Here is a 16,602-nt window from a genome sequence, read left to right on the forward strand (position 1 = left end):
GCTGGGTTAATGTAGTAAATACAGATATCGTAAACTAAACCACAATCTTTTCTGAAAACCAATGTGCAATTTAGTGCCTAACCCTTACTAAGTAGTGTTAGTACTAAATCCCAACCAGACTGAGAGACACAAATCAAATTAAACTAAGCAGTGATCAGTTCATAATTATCAAATCTTCAAGTATATTATAAAAACACACGCTTGCTGTAGGTATACCTATTCTGGTATCGGTTAGAATAGTATTGTTTTATATTTATATAAATCAATCAATAAAATCATTATTTTGGACTTATGGGCAACAAGTGTTAATGCAAATAGCCAAACAGATGAGCGTGAAATCAAAGAAAGATCATATTCACATGCTAAATAATGTTGACCATTTCCCAGTCGACCTACAAAGGAACCAAATTCTTATTAATTTCCTATCCCTATGTAGCTCATCTTATATATCTAATTGGATTATACAATCTAATGTATACAATCATTCGCACAGTTATTACGAATCTCTTTGGGTGCTTTTTGAAGTTCATCTCTTTCTGGGTTTTTCAGATTGGTTACATTAATGATTCCACTGATTGGCCATGTTGTACGTAACTTGAAACTCTTTACTGTGGGTTCGCAAAGAGAATCAGTGCCATACACTATATAATATAAGAAAGATTAGGTCCTATATGACAGAGAGAGCTGCTCTCTTCGTACAGAGGTGTCATCTTTCACCGATTATGCTGTAATGGCAGAGCTGTCAGTAGGCACAGTAAAACCTCTGCAAATGGTCCAAACCTGTGGCAGCATGTCAAGTCTACAATCACCCAAAGACAGCTTAGGTAATACTACCTTTTCTTTTACTTGCCACTCCTTATCTGTTGCCAGCAGTAACATGTCAAGTCACTAATGAAGTCAAGTCACTAATTCCTGCCTAGGAGAGACCAGAAAAGACCAGAAGTGTGAACTCTGGTCTAGTATGCCTTCTCCTTCACTACAATCACGTGAATGACTTAGAATGAGTAATCAAACTGGATTTTGTCTTCCCAAAAACGTTGTTTGGCAGTAGTTCTTCATTTAAAATAATCTCTTTCTCTCTTACTCTTAATTCCTGAGTTTCACTGGGAAATTACCATATTTGTCACATCGGGAATGATTTTTGTAGAGCGACACTTTTACGAATATATGCAATTAATTTTTGAATTCATAGGATATATTCATAACCATTTGTCTTTCTGCAGGTGCTGAACATCTACAGTGGGTGCAGACACTGAAAGATGCCCATATGGCCATCGATGCTAACCTGCAGTGGGAATGTAAAGCCATTGGCAAACCTATGCCTACGTACAGATGGTTGAAGAATGGTCAGTCACTAAAAGCAGAGGTAAGATGTGTGAGTGACTACGAGTACTGCATGTTTCAAAATCATTAAAAAGGATAATTGACATTTTCTTTCAATTTTTTTTATTGTTCAGGAGAGGATCCATTTGGAAGCTGGCAGACTGACCATACCCAAGATTAGTCTGTCAGACTCTGGGATGTATCAGTGTGTGGCAGAGAATGAGCATGGATCTGTGTATGCCAGTGCTGAGCTCAAGGTTGTAGGTAAGCAGTCGTGTTTGCCCTGTTTCATTTACAATGGACTGAACAAGAGGCAAGGCAAAGATATGCTGTCTGTACATCTTGCTGTCACTGGAATTAAAATGCTCCCTATTTGAAAGTGAATAAATAAGTAGAAACCAGCTAAACTAGCACCTCACTGAGCCGCGGCCTTGCACATTCATTTCCATAATTATTTCCTACAATGAGCCAGCTCTGGTGGTGACATATAATTTCCGTAATTGCTGGTGATGCTCTTGACATTTTGGCTGATGCACAGCTGTTGCACCTTGACAAAGCGAGACAAACTGCATCAACACGGGTCTCTTCCTCAGCCTCGCCGCCTGACTTCACCCGGCGCCCCGTGAAGAAGTCCACGGTGATCCAGAGGGGGGGTGAGGTGGTGTTAGAGTGTCGCCCCCACGCTTCTCCCAGGGCCACAATCTCCTGGTGGAGAGAGGGGGGGATGCACCTGAAGGACAGTGAGAGGTAGGGTATTATAAGCACCGCTGCACAACCCACTGAAGGCATTAATTTCCAGTACCGATTGTTATTTATGCCTTGGCTCAAGGGGACTTTGGAATCAGTGTTGCATAAAACTTCCTCGTTGGTCAAAGAATGTGTTTTTTTTTAGATAGACACCTTATTCCCTCGGATATGGATGTTGGTTTTCTGCTGACACTGCTGCCGTTTGCTGCCTGTACCAAGGAGGCCATGACACCGAGCCTTATCAGTTTTGCAATGCACAGGAAGGAGAGCACTTTATGATTTAGCTGTTTGAAACTTCAAAGCGTCCGGTGTCGCCGCAGTTTTACAGATCTTCAAAGCCGGGGAAAAAAAGTAGAACAGAGATCCTGTTGGGACTTTTTCCATGTGAAAGCCAAAGAGAAAAACAATCTGACTCCATCTTTCAGTGAAACGCCACCTCAGGCGACATGACAGGCCGCGCCGTGTCATGATTGAAGGTCTGAGGCGACACCTGTGAGCTAAAAGAACCCGTTTTCTGTTGCACCCAGCCTCAGCAGAAGCTAATCCACACAGGATGAACCAAGCAAGAGTTCAAGCACAGTATGAGGTCTGCTTTCATTAAACGCTGGGTGTCAAAGAAAGGGACATGAAAGGTCATGTAGTGATGGCTAGATAACTGGTAGACAGGCTACAATAAGGGCAGACAAATTATTTCCCAGGAAACTTCACAGCAGTTTAACAGTTGTCAACAATCACTGAAAATCACTTTCCTTACACACTTTTGAGCTGCGCCTAAGTGCAGCTCCCACTGTTGACAATATGATATTATCTTAATCACATAATATTGGAGTATTTTGGATCCTTCTGTTTTTTTGATGGGAATAAAAAGCAGTATTGGCACATTGGTTTATCCGTCTTTGAGCCATTGTTCAGCATACCCATACATCATCCGACTTGAAATTGAAAGCATGTCTTTTCTGTAAAACACCGTCCAAAAGGCTTGTCAGTCTCACACTGTATAATTACTTAATGGCTTCAATTTTGTGTTAGTGCCTTGCCTCCTAAAGCCACCACAGCTTCAGTGGCTTACAACACCTTAACATCAATTGAGGCTTTGAAATAACAAAAGGTTTGGCAGTAAGTTGAATTTTTAATTGTATTCTAAACGTGGAGCTCTGAGGTCATAAATTTGGTAATAATGCATTAAAATTGGCCATCAAAGGAACAGAAGCTTTCCTGTATTGATGTCACAATGAGGCTGCATTACCAACTGTTAGTCAGCCTTTTTATTAAAGGGAAAATGTTTATAGTGCTGTTACCTTTATAAAAAAGAAATATGATATTTGAAAATTGAAGTAAGTTGGCAGTTTAACCAAATAGAATAATGTATGGAGAAATAGTATGATTTAACATTTATCCTTTATAAATATGAATAAATTAATATATAATAGGGCTGCCACGATTAGTCGACTAGTCACGATTACGTCGACTATCAAAATCGTCGACGACTGATTTAACAGTCATGCGTCGTTTGAAGCTTTGTAAGATCCCAAAAGATGCAGGGATAAGTAGCAGGATTTAAGAGTGTAATAACGGACTGAAACAGAAGATGGCAGCACTGCACGTACAAGGATGCCAGCTGCCGTTAAACCCCGAAGAAGAAGAAGCAGTGTCCCAGAATTCATAGCGCGGCCTAGCGCAGTTGTCAATAATGGCGGCAGCTAGTTAGTTTTAATGTTACTCTTATTATTCTTTCTGGGTCACAAAATAAACGTTTAACATATAATGTAGCTGTGTAAACCTCAAATATCTGCTCAGTTTATCAGGACACCACATATTTGCAAAAGCGCTCCGACGTTTTCGGAGACGTCTGTTACCCACTAGCTCGATAGCTAGCCGGGGGCAAGGCTCACTAGAGCCGGTGAGAACACCGGACTCCCAGCAAATCATTTTCAAACCTTTCGCTACTCAGGTTAAACATGATATATAAGTCACTTAGATAACTTAAAAATGTTATTGTTTGGCTTTTTTTAGTATTTTATTTGTTCCTGGGTAAATCGGTTTGGCTGAGATTAAAGTTATAGTTTTACACAGTTGAATAAACATCAAGCAGACAACTGATTATCAGAAGTGTGAGATGCTCAAGAATATACTCCGGTGTCCCGTTATATTATAGATAGCAAGGAGTTTATTAAACTTCACTTAAACAACCTGCAGATTTCATTAAAATTTAATAAACTATCATCTTGCCTTTATTTTTAGTTAGCACATACCTGAAACACTTACAGCTGTAAGCTAATGATAGTTATATAAGAGCAGATGCATGTTGGTGCAATAAGCTGTACGTTTTATGTCCAATGGATGCATGATCTGATTAGTCGACTAATCGCAAAAATAATCAGTGACTGGTCGACTATCAAAATAATCGTTTGTGGCAGCCCTAATATATAATAAATCTCAGTAGCCAGCTTCTAGTATCATGGTCCTATGTGTTGTGGTAATTTTTGCAATTCTTTGTAAATTTATTTGAGTTTGGGTTCCTGTTTAGCTTTTACTGTTATTCTCGCATTTGAACTTTTTGATTATTGTTGGTTCGAGTTTTGAACCCTGATTTGATCTCATTGTCATTCTAGCAGTCTGACTACTTTTCATGCTTGTTTAGTTTGTTTAGATTGTCTTACAGGTCGATATACATTGGATTTTGTTCTGTATTTTTTTACTATTACAGGTGTTATTAAAGGAGACCTGTTATCCTTTTCCTTACTTTCTGTCATCTTTATACTTTTACAGTGAAAGATGCTCATATTAAAACAGGCCTAAAATATTAAATAATGAGGTTATCGTATGTGTAATTCCAACAGACCAATGAGTGCTCTGCCCCCAAGCTGTGCTCGTTACTCTCTGTGATGTCAATCATATATATTAGAAATATTTCTGAGAAGGTCATGTAGGGCACACAGCTCCGTCTGTGAGGACAGAGCACCCACCTGTAGTTCAAACCTTTTGCTTGTGAAAAACAGCCAATCAGAAGACATTTGGTTTATATGCGGGTGGAATGGAGCTAAAACAGTTTTCTTCATAACAGCTGATACCATGAGGGGCTTCACCACGATCCCTTATAATATATATTATGGATGGTTTTACAAAGTGTGGCACCATCTCTGAAAGACCAGCTATGATTAAAAGGGATGCAGCATAATTTGCCTTCAGTTGCTGAAAAGGTTTTACAGCAGTAGCGCTCATAGTGTAATAAGACTTTTTATTCACCCTGTAGTTTACAGTTTTGGTCATGTAAAAATAAAGATGTTGAGTTTTAATCAGCATGGTGATAGGTACAAGGGCACTTGTTGTATTTCAAAAGTGTGAGACGTGTCTGTGATTCATGCAGCTCGAGATTGTTCTTTTTCCCAGAGGGGGGGGGGAAACATGGTCCCTGGCTTAAAACTAGAGCCTACATTTTCCCTCTCCCCTTTTAAATCAAGGACTTTTAGAATTTTCAGAGAATTCTGACTGCTCTGCCTGCTTTTTCACTAGAAATGACATATGTGCTACAAGTGAAAGCTTCACAGGTGGAGGGCTTTCTCGAAAGGTCATTTCCTTTTTTATTATTGTCCTTGTTATTGCTAACGTCACTCATGCACACGGCATCACAAAAAGCGGTCTCTTCATCTGTGGAAATTTTAATTGGTGGGTTGTAAGCTAACCCCAAAGACCCCACCTACAGGCACAAGACTGTAGGATTCCCATTTATACATGCTTCAAAATATTCTTCCTTAGTTAGTGGGCTCATGCTTTTTAATACTAAATAACCTTACATCAACAACTTAACAACTCACCACCGCAAATTTAATACTTCTCGGGATCAACTTTAAGATGGCTTTAACCATTAAAAAACAATTTGAAATGCTCTTTGTTGAGGCCTTTCACAGTCTTAACCCAATGCACATGTTTATTGTTGAACTGATTTTTGTGGCAGTAGAAGTCTCACTTGGTTTCTCTCAGTTTAATAACTGTGAAATTTGGTAATCGATTGAATTGATTGAGGAAAATGTAGCATAAATTTCTTACATTTGGCTTCATTGGAAAACTGAAAATTGTAAATTTATTGCCTTTAATAGGTTCAGTAGCAGTATTCATGGCACACTGTACGTCAGCTTTCTTTACAGAATGAAACTGCCTACGATGAACCTTACAGGTTTGAAAGGAATTCATTTAGATAAGTTCTCTCCATGAAAACAGTATTTTATACTTAAACTAGCTGCCAGTAGATTTGAAGAAAAAAAAAGTATGGACACAGTTCACTCATTTTAATGTTTACATTTTAATTAGAAAATAAAATAAGAAATTAAAAACATGCAAGTTATACATTCCTATGGTTATAAATAGAAAGATATTAAATCTACTCTTTTATTTTTCTCATTTCACTATTTCCTTCTTAATACAACAGGAAAAGCATTCAATACGTTGTGTATGTATCTGTCTTGTGTTGCCTTTGGAAAGTCCTGGGTTCAAATTCTCCTAGGATCTTTGTCCACTCCTATGATACTACTACTGCTAACACTACTACAAATAATAATAATATAGAAAAGAAATGAATGGGTGCCCTTGGAACCAGCTTTGCACCTTTTTTTAATGGTCCATTTTTGTACTGTTTAAGGTACAAACGTTGTCACCTCAGGTTATAGACTGGTCTCTGTAAGGTACAAACCACAAGCCAATACTTACAAGTAACTCCTGTCAAGGGCATAACAGCAGTTCTTCAGTGACAAGCTGTTGCAGCCCTGAAGGCACAAAAACAGTGTATCTTAGAAGAGCTGTCCATTCTCCTTGGATTATTAGTATTCCAAGAAACCAGCAATGGATTGTTAATACATTTCCTTTATATTATACCACATCAAAAACAAAGTGCGAGATATTTGAAAGTCAAAGTACACTGGTTTGAGTATCCAATTGTCTGTTTCTATCAAGAAGAACATTCTAGATGCTAAAAAGTAAATCTGACCGAAGTGCTGTTTATTTCACAGAGCGACTATATTTTTAGATTTCATTTTCATGTCGATTATCACATGCTTCCTCTTTCTTTCCCCCCTGCTCCCGCTCCAATCATTATGTACAACCACATTTCCATAGGCTTTCCTTAGCTCTGCAGACCTGCCTCAACATGCGACCAGTGGGATTGATTATTTATCATATTTTCCATCGGCCAGTCTTGAGGAAAGGGAGAAAAATTACCCAGGCAGCACATTTGAACAAGAATAGAAATTCACAGCTTGGAACGCAGTTTGTCTACAAAGTAGATAGTTCTTTACGTTTCTATTTGTTTTTGCAGCTCATTGCTCCTCGGGTCATGTTCTCAGTGTGCCTCCATCACTCAGTGTTTGATATTTTTGTCAATAAATCAGCGCAAAGCACCCTGTGTCAGACATGCTCCCTGGGTCTTAGCTTGGCCCGAGCAAATACATATTTATTCTTGGAAGCCAATATGAAATTGTTTGATTTTTTTGAGCTGGCTGCTCACAGCATTTCTGTTTGATTTACTGAATCCAAAGGTCACAACAGGAGAGCATTATCTGCCTCATTTATGCGTGTGTTTCTGTGATTTCCGACTTCTCTGTTATCAACCGAGGTGGCAAAATAAAATTCCAGGGCGTAACGTAAAGTAGTATAAGCAAAGTTGTATATTAATGTCAGTCTGAACAACCTGAAAATATTTATTTTTTCATCCACTCATTTTATCGTTAAAGGTTGATTTTCTTATTAAAATGTTTCTGAGCCTTTCCCCCACGAGTGAGCAGAGAAGATCGAGCAGATAAAAATGTTTATATACTCAGCTGAATCATCTTCAGCTATTACGCACTCTTGAAGCAATTAGCGCAATGAGCTTATTTGGCCTCGATTTCCCCTTTCAGGCAAAATACAGGTTATCCTACCTTGACAGCTCTTGGGAAGAAATACCTGCAGACTCTAAAATTCATCATGCCGATATAATCTTTTTTTTGGTCAGGCCACTTGTAACACTAGCCCATGAATCACTCAAACATAAAAAAGACATCCTACTCATAGACTGACCGGTGTTGTGTCTGCACATGACAGATACCTTAGCCATGAGATAGTTTTAAATAACAGTATATTTAGGCACTTAGTCACTGGCAGGCTGTTGCAAACACATCATTTGCTCCTTGAGTCTGACAGGCATAATACTGTGTTTCTCACCAAAAAGGTGATTCCCAAAGAGCTATTGGCCAGAATGTTGGTTACAAGTAACGGCGTTACTAACAGCGTTACTTATTTCAGTAACGAGTAATCTAACTAATTACTATTCCTATCGTTGCAACGCCGTTACCGTTACTAACAAGAAAATGCGGTGCTGTCACGTTACTTTTTTTCAACTAACAGACGGTTGAAGCTGTGTTCAGATTACGGTATCTTATATCAGTCGCAGGGAAGTAGCTGTAAGTAGGAATGAGTACCGGTAATGGCACTGGTTCTGACATAAACAGTAGTAACCAGAACGAAAAGTAGCGCACATTTCGGTGCTTTGGTTCATACACTTTGGATTCTAGCCAATCATTTTACCTTTCCAAGGATAGTAGGCGGGCCCAGGTACGTACGTTCTTTTAGAGCAGAGCTACAGATGAAAAATGCCCAAGGCGAAGCGCTCCATGCGCACAGCAGAAAAGTAATGTATTTTTTTTTTTAATTTTTTTAGGCATCTTAATAAAATTAATTTATTTCTGCTCTTAAATACCTAAAAAGTTCAACTGGCATGGTGTCCAATTGTGTGCCAAAATTGGACATTTTTGTACAACGTCTGGATATTCATGTATTGACAGTGCTGTAATTTTTCACTGTTTCACTTTACAAACATAAATCTTTGCACAGTTGATGTTTATATGTTGGTTACTAAATTTCTGTAATGAAATGTGAACTGAGGCATATGCTAAAAAAAAAAAAAATAGGCGAGGATAAAATCTACTTACTTTTTCTGTGTTTCTGTGTTTTCAGTAACTTTGACACAGTAATATCTGCTTCAATATTTACACCTCTGATGAAATTTCACAAGTGTTAGCTTTATTTTGATACCAAGATTGTAAGCACAGAGTTTGTAATTGCAGAGAAATAATCAATAAAATTTGGGCATTGCATTTTCGAGCAGGAAACTAAGAAACCCCTTTGGGGCTTAAGAGGTTAAGTTGATACTGTGCAAAAGAGGTAACACCTCAAATCTGATGAAACACCTGGCGACGCATAGTGTTTTTTTAAAAGCCGAGAAATGCACCGTATTTGATAGCTCGCTGCAAGACCTCACACCGAGCACATCTACTGCCGGCGTGGTAAATCTCCATTAGTGAGTTAGCACGGATCGCCCCGTGCGGGGGGCTGGACGGTTCTTATCATTTTGCAGAAAAAAGGAGACTGCTAAAAATAAAAACATAAGAGGTTTTTGGACAAAGTTTGTGCTCTCCATTCTTTAAGCACCGGTTCGAGCACTGTTTCAAAAGTACGTAGTTTGGCACCGGTATCGGACAAAACCTAAACGATACCCATCCCTAGCTGTAAGTAATCTGGGCGCTAGAGCTTTAAGCAGCTGCGCTCGCTCCGGCGGACGGCAATCACGATCACTTTTTGGCACAACACCTGGAGCTAAGGGGGCAAAACAATGGCATGAGTGCTGCTGTTTGATTGAGGAAGAATAAAGTAGTCACGGTAAGCCAATCACATGACAACTTCACGATGACAAAGCAACAAGGTGATATATACCAGTTTTTAAATTGTGTTGATAGGCCACGTAAAACCATGATGTAGATGATAAACAATATATATGCGGCATTTTTTCCTCAATAGTTTTGTCTCGTCTAACATCTAAGGACAGTGCAGCGAGCACTCTCTGCTTATGAGCAAAAAATTTAAAAAATACAAAACAAAAAAAACGCTCTTTCCTGTTGGTGGAAAAATGCACCATGTCGACCAATCAAAAATGATATGGCAACATGACATTTGGTTGTTTAGGAAGAGGGGCAAGTTTTAGAAGTGACGGCGAGAGAGAGAGAGCGAGAGAGACAGCAGAAAAAGAGAGAGAGAGCGAGTATGTACATATTGAATGCAGAACACCTGATTGTTATATAAATAGTTTGAAATGGTTATAAAAATAGAGGGTAAAAGGTAAATAGCCGCAAATAACTTTGTTGTTTGCAAAATTTGTGCATATGATTTTAAAATTGACCATTTATATTTGCATTTAAAGTTATGAAATATGATTCAATAAACATGTTTGTGATTGTCAAAAATTATAACGTTTTCTACTCGGATTTTATGTTTTTGTCTGATTTTAGATCAATTGTGTTAATACAGTATGTCAAAATGAAAACATAACTGTAAATTCAGACACGTGTGGTTGTGCTGAAAAGGATGATACCAAACAAGGCAAAGTAAATAGTTTTTAAAGGTGAAATGTGGAGAAAACATCAAAAGTGGTTAAAAATGGCCAATTATACCCTGGAGCCCAGAGGGTTAAACGTTTTTTTAAAGTAATGAAATAGTTGCTTTTCAAGTAATTAATTACTTTTAGAATCTTGTAACTCAGTTACTAACTCAGTTACTTTTTTGAAGAAGTAACTAGTAACTGTAATTAATTACTTTTTCAAAGTAACTTGTAAAGATTTGTGGAAACTGGACAAGAGAAAGAACAAGATGTGGCAAGTGAATAGTATCTATAGTATCCTGACACAGGATCTGAGAGATGCATTTGGCTCTTCACCTATATATGTTTGCTGAAGCCTCATGAGAAACGTTCTCAGTGGCTGTCAAGAAGCCATTTTTAAGCAACAGAAATGGGGAAAAAAGGCTGAGGTTCATCAAAATTAGCAGTAACAGGTCTTGTGGAGGGAGGAATCCAAATTTGAAATTGTTGTATGTGTATGTATGTATACTTTATTGATCCACATGGGGAAAGTCCTCTCTGCATTTAACCCATTCACTCAGTGAAGCAGTGGGCAGCCACCAATCCAGCACCCGGGGAGCAGTGTGTAGGGACGGTACCTTGCTCAGGGGTACCTCAGGGTAGCCGTTCAGTGGATTCAAACCCCGACCTTCTGATCATGGGGGCACCACTCTACCTTCTGCCCTATCCCTGCCCTGTTGGTTCAAACAGAGGAAGCCAGAAGAGAGACAGAGAACAGTGAGTGCCTACAGCCATGTGTACAACATGGTGGAGGCTCTGTCATGGATTGGAGCCATATTTCAGCCAGCGGTGTTGGACACCTTGTCTTGAATAGTCCTTGAATATTTCTTGATCTTGAAAACTTTAATTGGCAATGATCCCAAACACACTGCCAATGCAGTAAAAACACAAAAAGTCCAGAGCCCTGTCCTGGACATTACTGAAGCAGTGTGGGACAGAAAATGGGACAAAAAGAGGTCTAAAAAACTTTGAATGTTCTTCAAGAAACCCAGAGAGCTATTCCAGAAGACTATTTAAGGAATAGTCTTGCCTAAGAGAGTTCAGCTTGTGTGAAATAATAAAAGGTCTCATACCAAATATTGACTTTGAGCCTTATGAGAATTGAACAAACTCTTTTTGCCTTATATATTGTATTTCAGTGTACTATGCCTACACTTATGCCAATAATTCATGCATCTAGTTCCAATTTTCCTGGTGAAATAAAAATAAAATGGGGGTCAGTTCAAGGCATCTGCACAGTACTACATATGATTTTATATGACATATTAAATATATATATATATCTGTTTTTCTTTTTTTTAAATGTAATAATTCCCCAATCACAGTCCCCAAAAGAAGCCCCACCTTTATTGACCACAGAGAGCTCCTGTATCAAAGGAAAATGTAGTTCACAAAAGTAAGTCACCAGCTGTTTCGCTCTTACAACAAGGCCATCATTCCTCTGTGTAGCTGTTGTTTTACTCATGTTTTTGTCTCGCTCTCTAATCAGACTGCCAGCCTAATGCTTTTTTCAAGGTGTGATTCTTGTATATCACCATATTATTGCATTTCAGAAATGGCTTATAGCATGTTGATATAATCGCCGCATGTTGTAGAGCGATAAGGCTGCAGGTAAAGATCCCTCTCTACAGCGCTGCTCCCCTCGCCCTATCACTGTCCCGCCCGGCCCCGGTGGCCTGTTGTGTGTCCAATTAATATGTGCATTTAAGCTATTGTGCTGTCAATACTGTGCTGACCCTACAGCAAATCTGTTCTGCTTCAGCTAAGATAATTGTTATCTTTTGAAGCGTGCAAATAGATTTTTGGAATAGATTCTAAAGCCTTCATTCAAAAAGAATTAAATGGAGAAAGATAAAAGAGAGAAAGTTCAAATGGTTTGAGAAATGAAATCTTATCACAGCCAGAGCTGGTCCCTTTGATTCCTGACATCATTGTTCATTCAGTTAATTACTAAAGAAGTCATAAAGAAGTGGGTTATTTCAGTTTTGTTCTTTCTCTCCTCAGACGGACCATCATGGAGGATGGAACTCTTCGTATCACCAATATCTCCAAATCGGATGGAGGCAGGTACACATGTGTGGCCAGAAACCGTTTTGGTACTTCCAGCAGCACAGGGACACTGGTGGTAAAAGGTATTCTTTTCCATTTTTTCTTTTTTTAGTGTACCTTCTAAGCCGAGGGTTTAAACTTTTGTTAGAGGGAAAAAAAATAGTAGCTCAAGCATGAAATGGATAATGAAATATATAGCCGTTTTATGTTCCTGCCGCTCTGACAGACATATAAGTCATCCGAGGTTTTGTCAGCTCTGAGTTATTGTTCATGTAGCAGAGTGGGGCAAACCACTGACGTCTATAGCTGTGAGTGAAGAATATTTTCATTTAATTTAAAAAGAGCTCCTGTAGCATTTTCAGATTTGGGGTTGTTAAATGATGATTATTATGGAGAACGAGAGTGAAAAAGTCATTTTATTTCTTTCTAGTTGACACTGTGATTGCAGCGTCTTTAATTATTCATTACTGAGTTATGGGCAGCTTTTGCTTTTTAAGTGAAGTTATTTAAGGTCGCTTAATTACACTGCTAGACCAAAATCTGTCTCGTGATTCTGGGCAAAATAAGCTTCATTACCTTATTCATTTGGCTGATAGCGACACCGTGCTGCATATAGTAACAAGTCAATGTGTTTTTCTCCCCAAGAGCCCACAAAGATCATAGTTCCACCCTTGAGCTTGGATGCCAGCGTGGGACAGAGCATCGTGTTGCCCTGTGAGGTGTCTAGTGATTCGTCCCTGAGCCCCATCTTCAAGTGGTTTTTCAACGGCAAAGCTATCGACTTCAACAGACAGGAGCACTTTGAGATGATTGGAGGGGTATGTATACATATGATGGTTAGCTTTTTTGCTTTGTGTTTGATGAAAATACACCACGTCTGTATCTGTCACAAACATGGTGGATCCAGTAAAATCCAAATCAATTTCAAACATACAGTGGAAGGAATAATTATTTGATCCCTGAATTTGTAAGTTTTCTGACTTTTGAAGATAGGAACAGTCTCTCATTTTAATGAAGAGAGGCAGAGTACCAGACATACATCCAGAGAAAGCACAGTCCATAAAAGCTATAAACTGATTTGCATTCATTGAATGAAATAAGCTAGTCATTATTCTGTTTTCCACAGAGTGGCTGTGTGCCCATGTGGCACAGTTAATCCCATATATTTCTGATCCCAAGTTGTTATGTATATAAAGCACACCTGTACACAGAGTCAGTTTCATCATCATCACAGGCAAGACCAAAGAGCAGTGCGAGGACGTCAGGGACAAGATTATAGACCTGCACCTCACTGGCTTCATTATTCAGCCTCAGAGGTTTCCATCTGAAAAAAATAAAACAAAAAAAATGGAACAAATGGAAATATAAAAATGGCAACATGTGGTTTTAGGAGGACCTACATGTGTCAAAATATCCCCATCACTGCCCACACAGGCCCCACATCTTGACACACGTTATTGCAGTGAGTCAGGAAACGCTATTGTCCTGTTTTCCAGCACAGACATGCATCAACTCATCATAACAGCAGCAGCTTAATAGCTGTTGCTCCCTTGGCTACTTCTGTATAGGTTACAGCTATCAAATGACAGAGTACTGCATGATGCAGTGTGTTGCCATTTAACTTTTTAAAAATATATATTATTTACCCATAAAAATGTCAGCTAATGGATGTATTTCATGATCATACTGCACAATTATATCAGGTACATGCCTGAAACTCTGTAAATTGTTGTTCCGCAACAATTAGACAAACATGATTAAATATGTAAATATGTAGATAATCTTCCATTCAAATTTTAAGCCAGCAAATTGAAGTTGGTTCAGAAGAAATGGTAGCTGGCTGACCGGCTGACAAAAACACATACATTTGCTTCTAAAACTCACTAAATATATTGGGTTAATAAAATAATATGTAGCGATTAGTGAGCTCAGGCAATCTGTATGATAAACTCAGTTAACCTCTTCATACCTATAGCATTATAGTCAATGAATAAATTCAAATATAGTATTTTGTCTGTAATTGTTAAGCTTTTGTGGTCCTGGAATTAAAAAAAAAGGTTTTGAATTCCCTTCAGTGTTTGTGCTAAACTAGGCTAAATGGTCCCAGCCTGTCTCTGAGAGAAGTGAGTGGTATCACTCTTTTCTCTGGATTCTATGCTAATTAAGCGCATTTCTCACCCTGTCAAATTATTCCTTAAGGTTGTATACACTGAACTGGTCCTGTGAGAACATGAAGGCACCAGGGGAACTGGTATTTGTAGGCTAGCTCCATTTTAAACCCACGTGAAAGCTGTGTACATTCAATTCAGACGCCAACAGATATTACTGTGAGTCGTGATGAGGGAGCCTATAAGGGTGAGACTCTAGCCCAGAGGAGATCTTAGTGCAAATCAATCAATTTGAGCCTTCACAAAGGAGCCAAAATTTTTGTGAATGCAAGATTTATGCTTTGGCAGGTTGATCATAGCAGGGCCACTGAAGCTGCCGTAAAACACTAACATTTCACAGTGAGCGTAATGACAACAGATGTTTGACTTTCCTTTAAAAATATTCAAACAAACAAAGAGTCTCTGTGTTTCTCTGGGAAAAAACAAAACAAAATACGAGTGTGTGTGTGTGTGTGTGTGTGTGTGTGTGTGTGTGTGTGTGTGTGTGTGTGTGTGTGTGTGTGTGTGTGTGTGTGTGAGAGAGAGAGAGAACAAGCAGCAACAAATTGAAAAAAGCATCTCTGAAAATTATTCTTGGAGCCACTCAGCCGAGTTGTAAGGTTAAAGTGTAAATACAACAAATACTGAAAACACTGAAAACAAGTCAATTTTGTGTAGCCTTTCTTACAACGTAAAACCAAATTAATTTCTTTTGCCTCTTTTTTTTGTGGTTGATTATTCCAAGCTCCTTTTGTGGAGGATTTGCAGCACATGGCTGAGAATGAAACTGAATGTGCTCCTGAGGATTTCCTATACGTCTTTTCTTTTTTCACTTTGACTTTGCTGCTTTTGGTGGAGGTTTTTTCTTCTCCGAGACTTTCAGTCGCATATGTCTCTGTCATCAGGGATTTGCGGGTGACCTGATGGTGAGGAACATTCAGCTAAAGCATTCTGGGAAGTATGTGTGTATGGTACACACTGAAATCGACACAGTTTCTGCAGCAGCAGACTTAATTGTCAGAGGTATGCTTTTTCCTCCTTACACTGCTTGTCATTTTGTAGTACTCTGCATGTCTGTGTTTCTTAAGATGATGATAAGAGCTGTATCACCGACAGTGTAAAGAGGGAGACTTGTTGCATGTTTCATTACTTGCTGATATAATTTCCAACAGAAGTTTTAAATCAGGCGATAAAGCAGAAAACTCCTCTACATTTGACATTGAGCATTTCAGTGTTAGCAGCATTTTCACTGCTGGTAAACAAGCTTTACTCTGTAAAGACATGTTAGATCCCTTTTCTGATTTCAGAAGGAAAATATTGATGATTTTCAGCACTGAAAGTTGTTCTTTTAATACGACACGGCCGCCTGTATTGGCACGGTTGGCTTGTTGCAGGCAATGCAGACTCAGGTTGCTCATAGTGCCGTTGACTGATCGATTTGACTGGCAGACGAGAGCCGGTTCAAATTCAGCCAGGAGAATGATGCTGCCAAACGAAAGGAGCCCGTCTAGACATAAAGACAGGGCTTTGTAAGCCATCCCCCCGATGGTGTTACACTCAAATTTGTCCCAGTGGCTTTAGTGGAAATATGCCAAAAGAAGGCATTTCTACACATGAAAAGATGCAAAGCAACAGTGTTCTGCATATAAGATCTTTTGTGAAAAAAACATTCTGTGATTAGTGAGTATAATTTGGATTTAACTGGTGGCACAGTGATGTTTTTTTTTCTTTTCTTTTCTGCGTATTCTGCTTTCGTCTAACAACACAACGACATGGAGGTTAGGTCAACTTGTGAATGTAATTGCCCGTACCGTCTTGCTTGGACAGACTTGTTGGATGTTGGCTAAGTGGTTAAAAAAAACAGATGGGTAATTAAGCATATGTGTCAGTTAAATT

The 16,602-nt window shown here is 38.8% G+C and overlaps 1 protein-coding gene across 1 annotated transcript in view; it reads left to right on the forward strand.

Annotated features, from left to right (window-relative positions):
• Positions 1–16,602, forward strand: part of cntn6 (contactin 6) — a 57,207-nt gene that overhangs the window by 9,308 nt on the left and 31,297 nt on the right. Inside the window, exons 7-12 of the mRNA XM_026168942.2 lie at positions 1,224–1,366; positions 1,458–1,587; positions 1,917–2,070; positions 12,515–12,642; positions 13,205–13,377; positions 15,612–15,729. Coding sequence (XP_026024727.2) covers positions 1,224–1,366; positions 1,458–1,587; positions 1,917–2,070; positions 12,515–12,642; positions 13,205–13,377; positions 15,612–15,729 — 846 coding nt within the window. The remainder of the gene's footprint in view (positions 1–1,223; positions 1,367–1,457; positions 1,588–1,916; positions 2,071–12,514; positions 12,643–13,204; positions 13,378–15,611; positions 15,730–16,602) is intronic.

Source organism: Astatotilapia calliptera, chromosome 5, assembly GCF_964374335.1.
Source record: "Astatotilapia calliptera chromosome 5, fAstCal68.1, whole genome shotgun sequence".
Taxonomy (NCBI): domain Eukaryota; kingdom Metazoa; phylum Chordata; class Actinopteri; order Cichliformes; family Cichlidae; genus Astatotilapia; species Astatotilapia calliptera.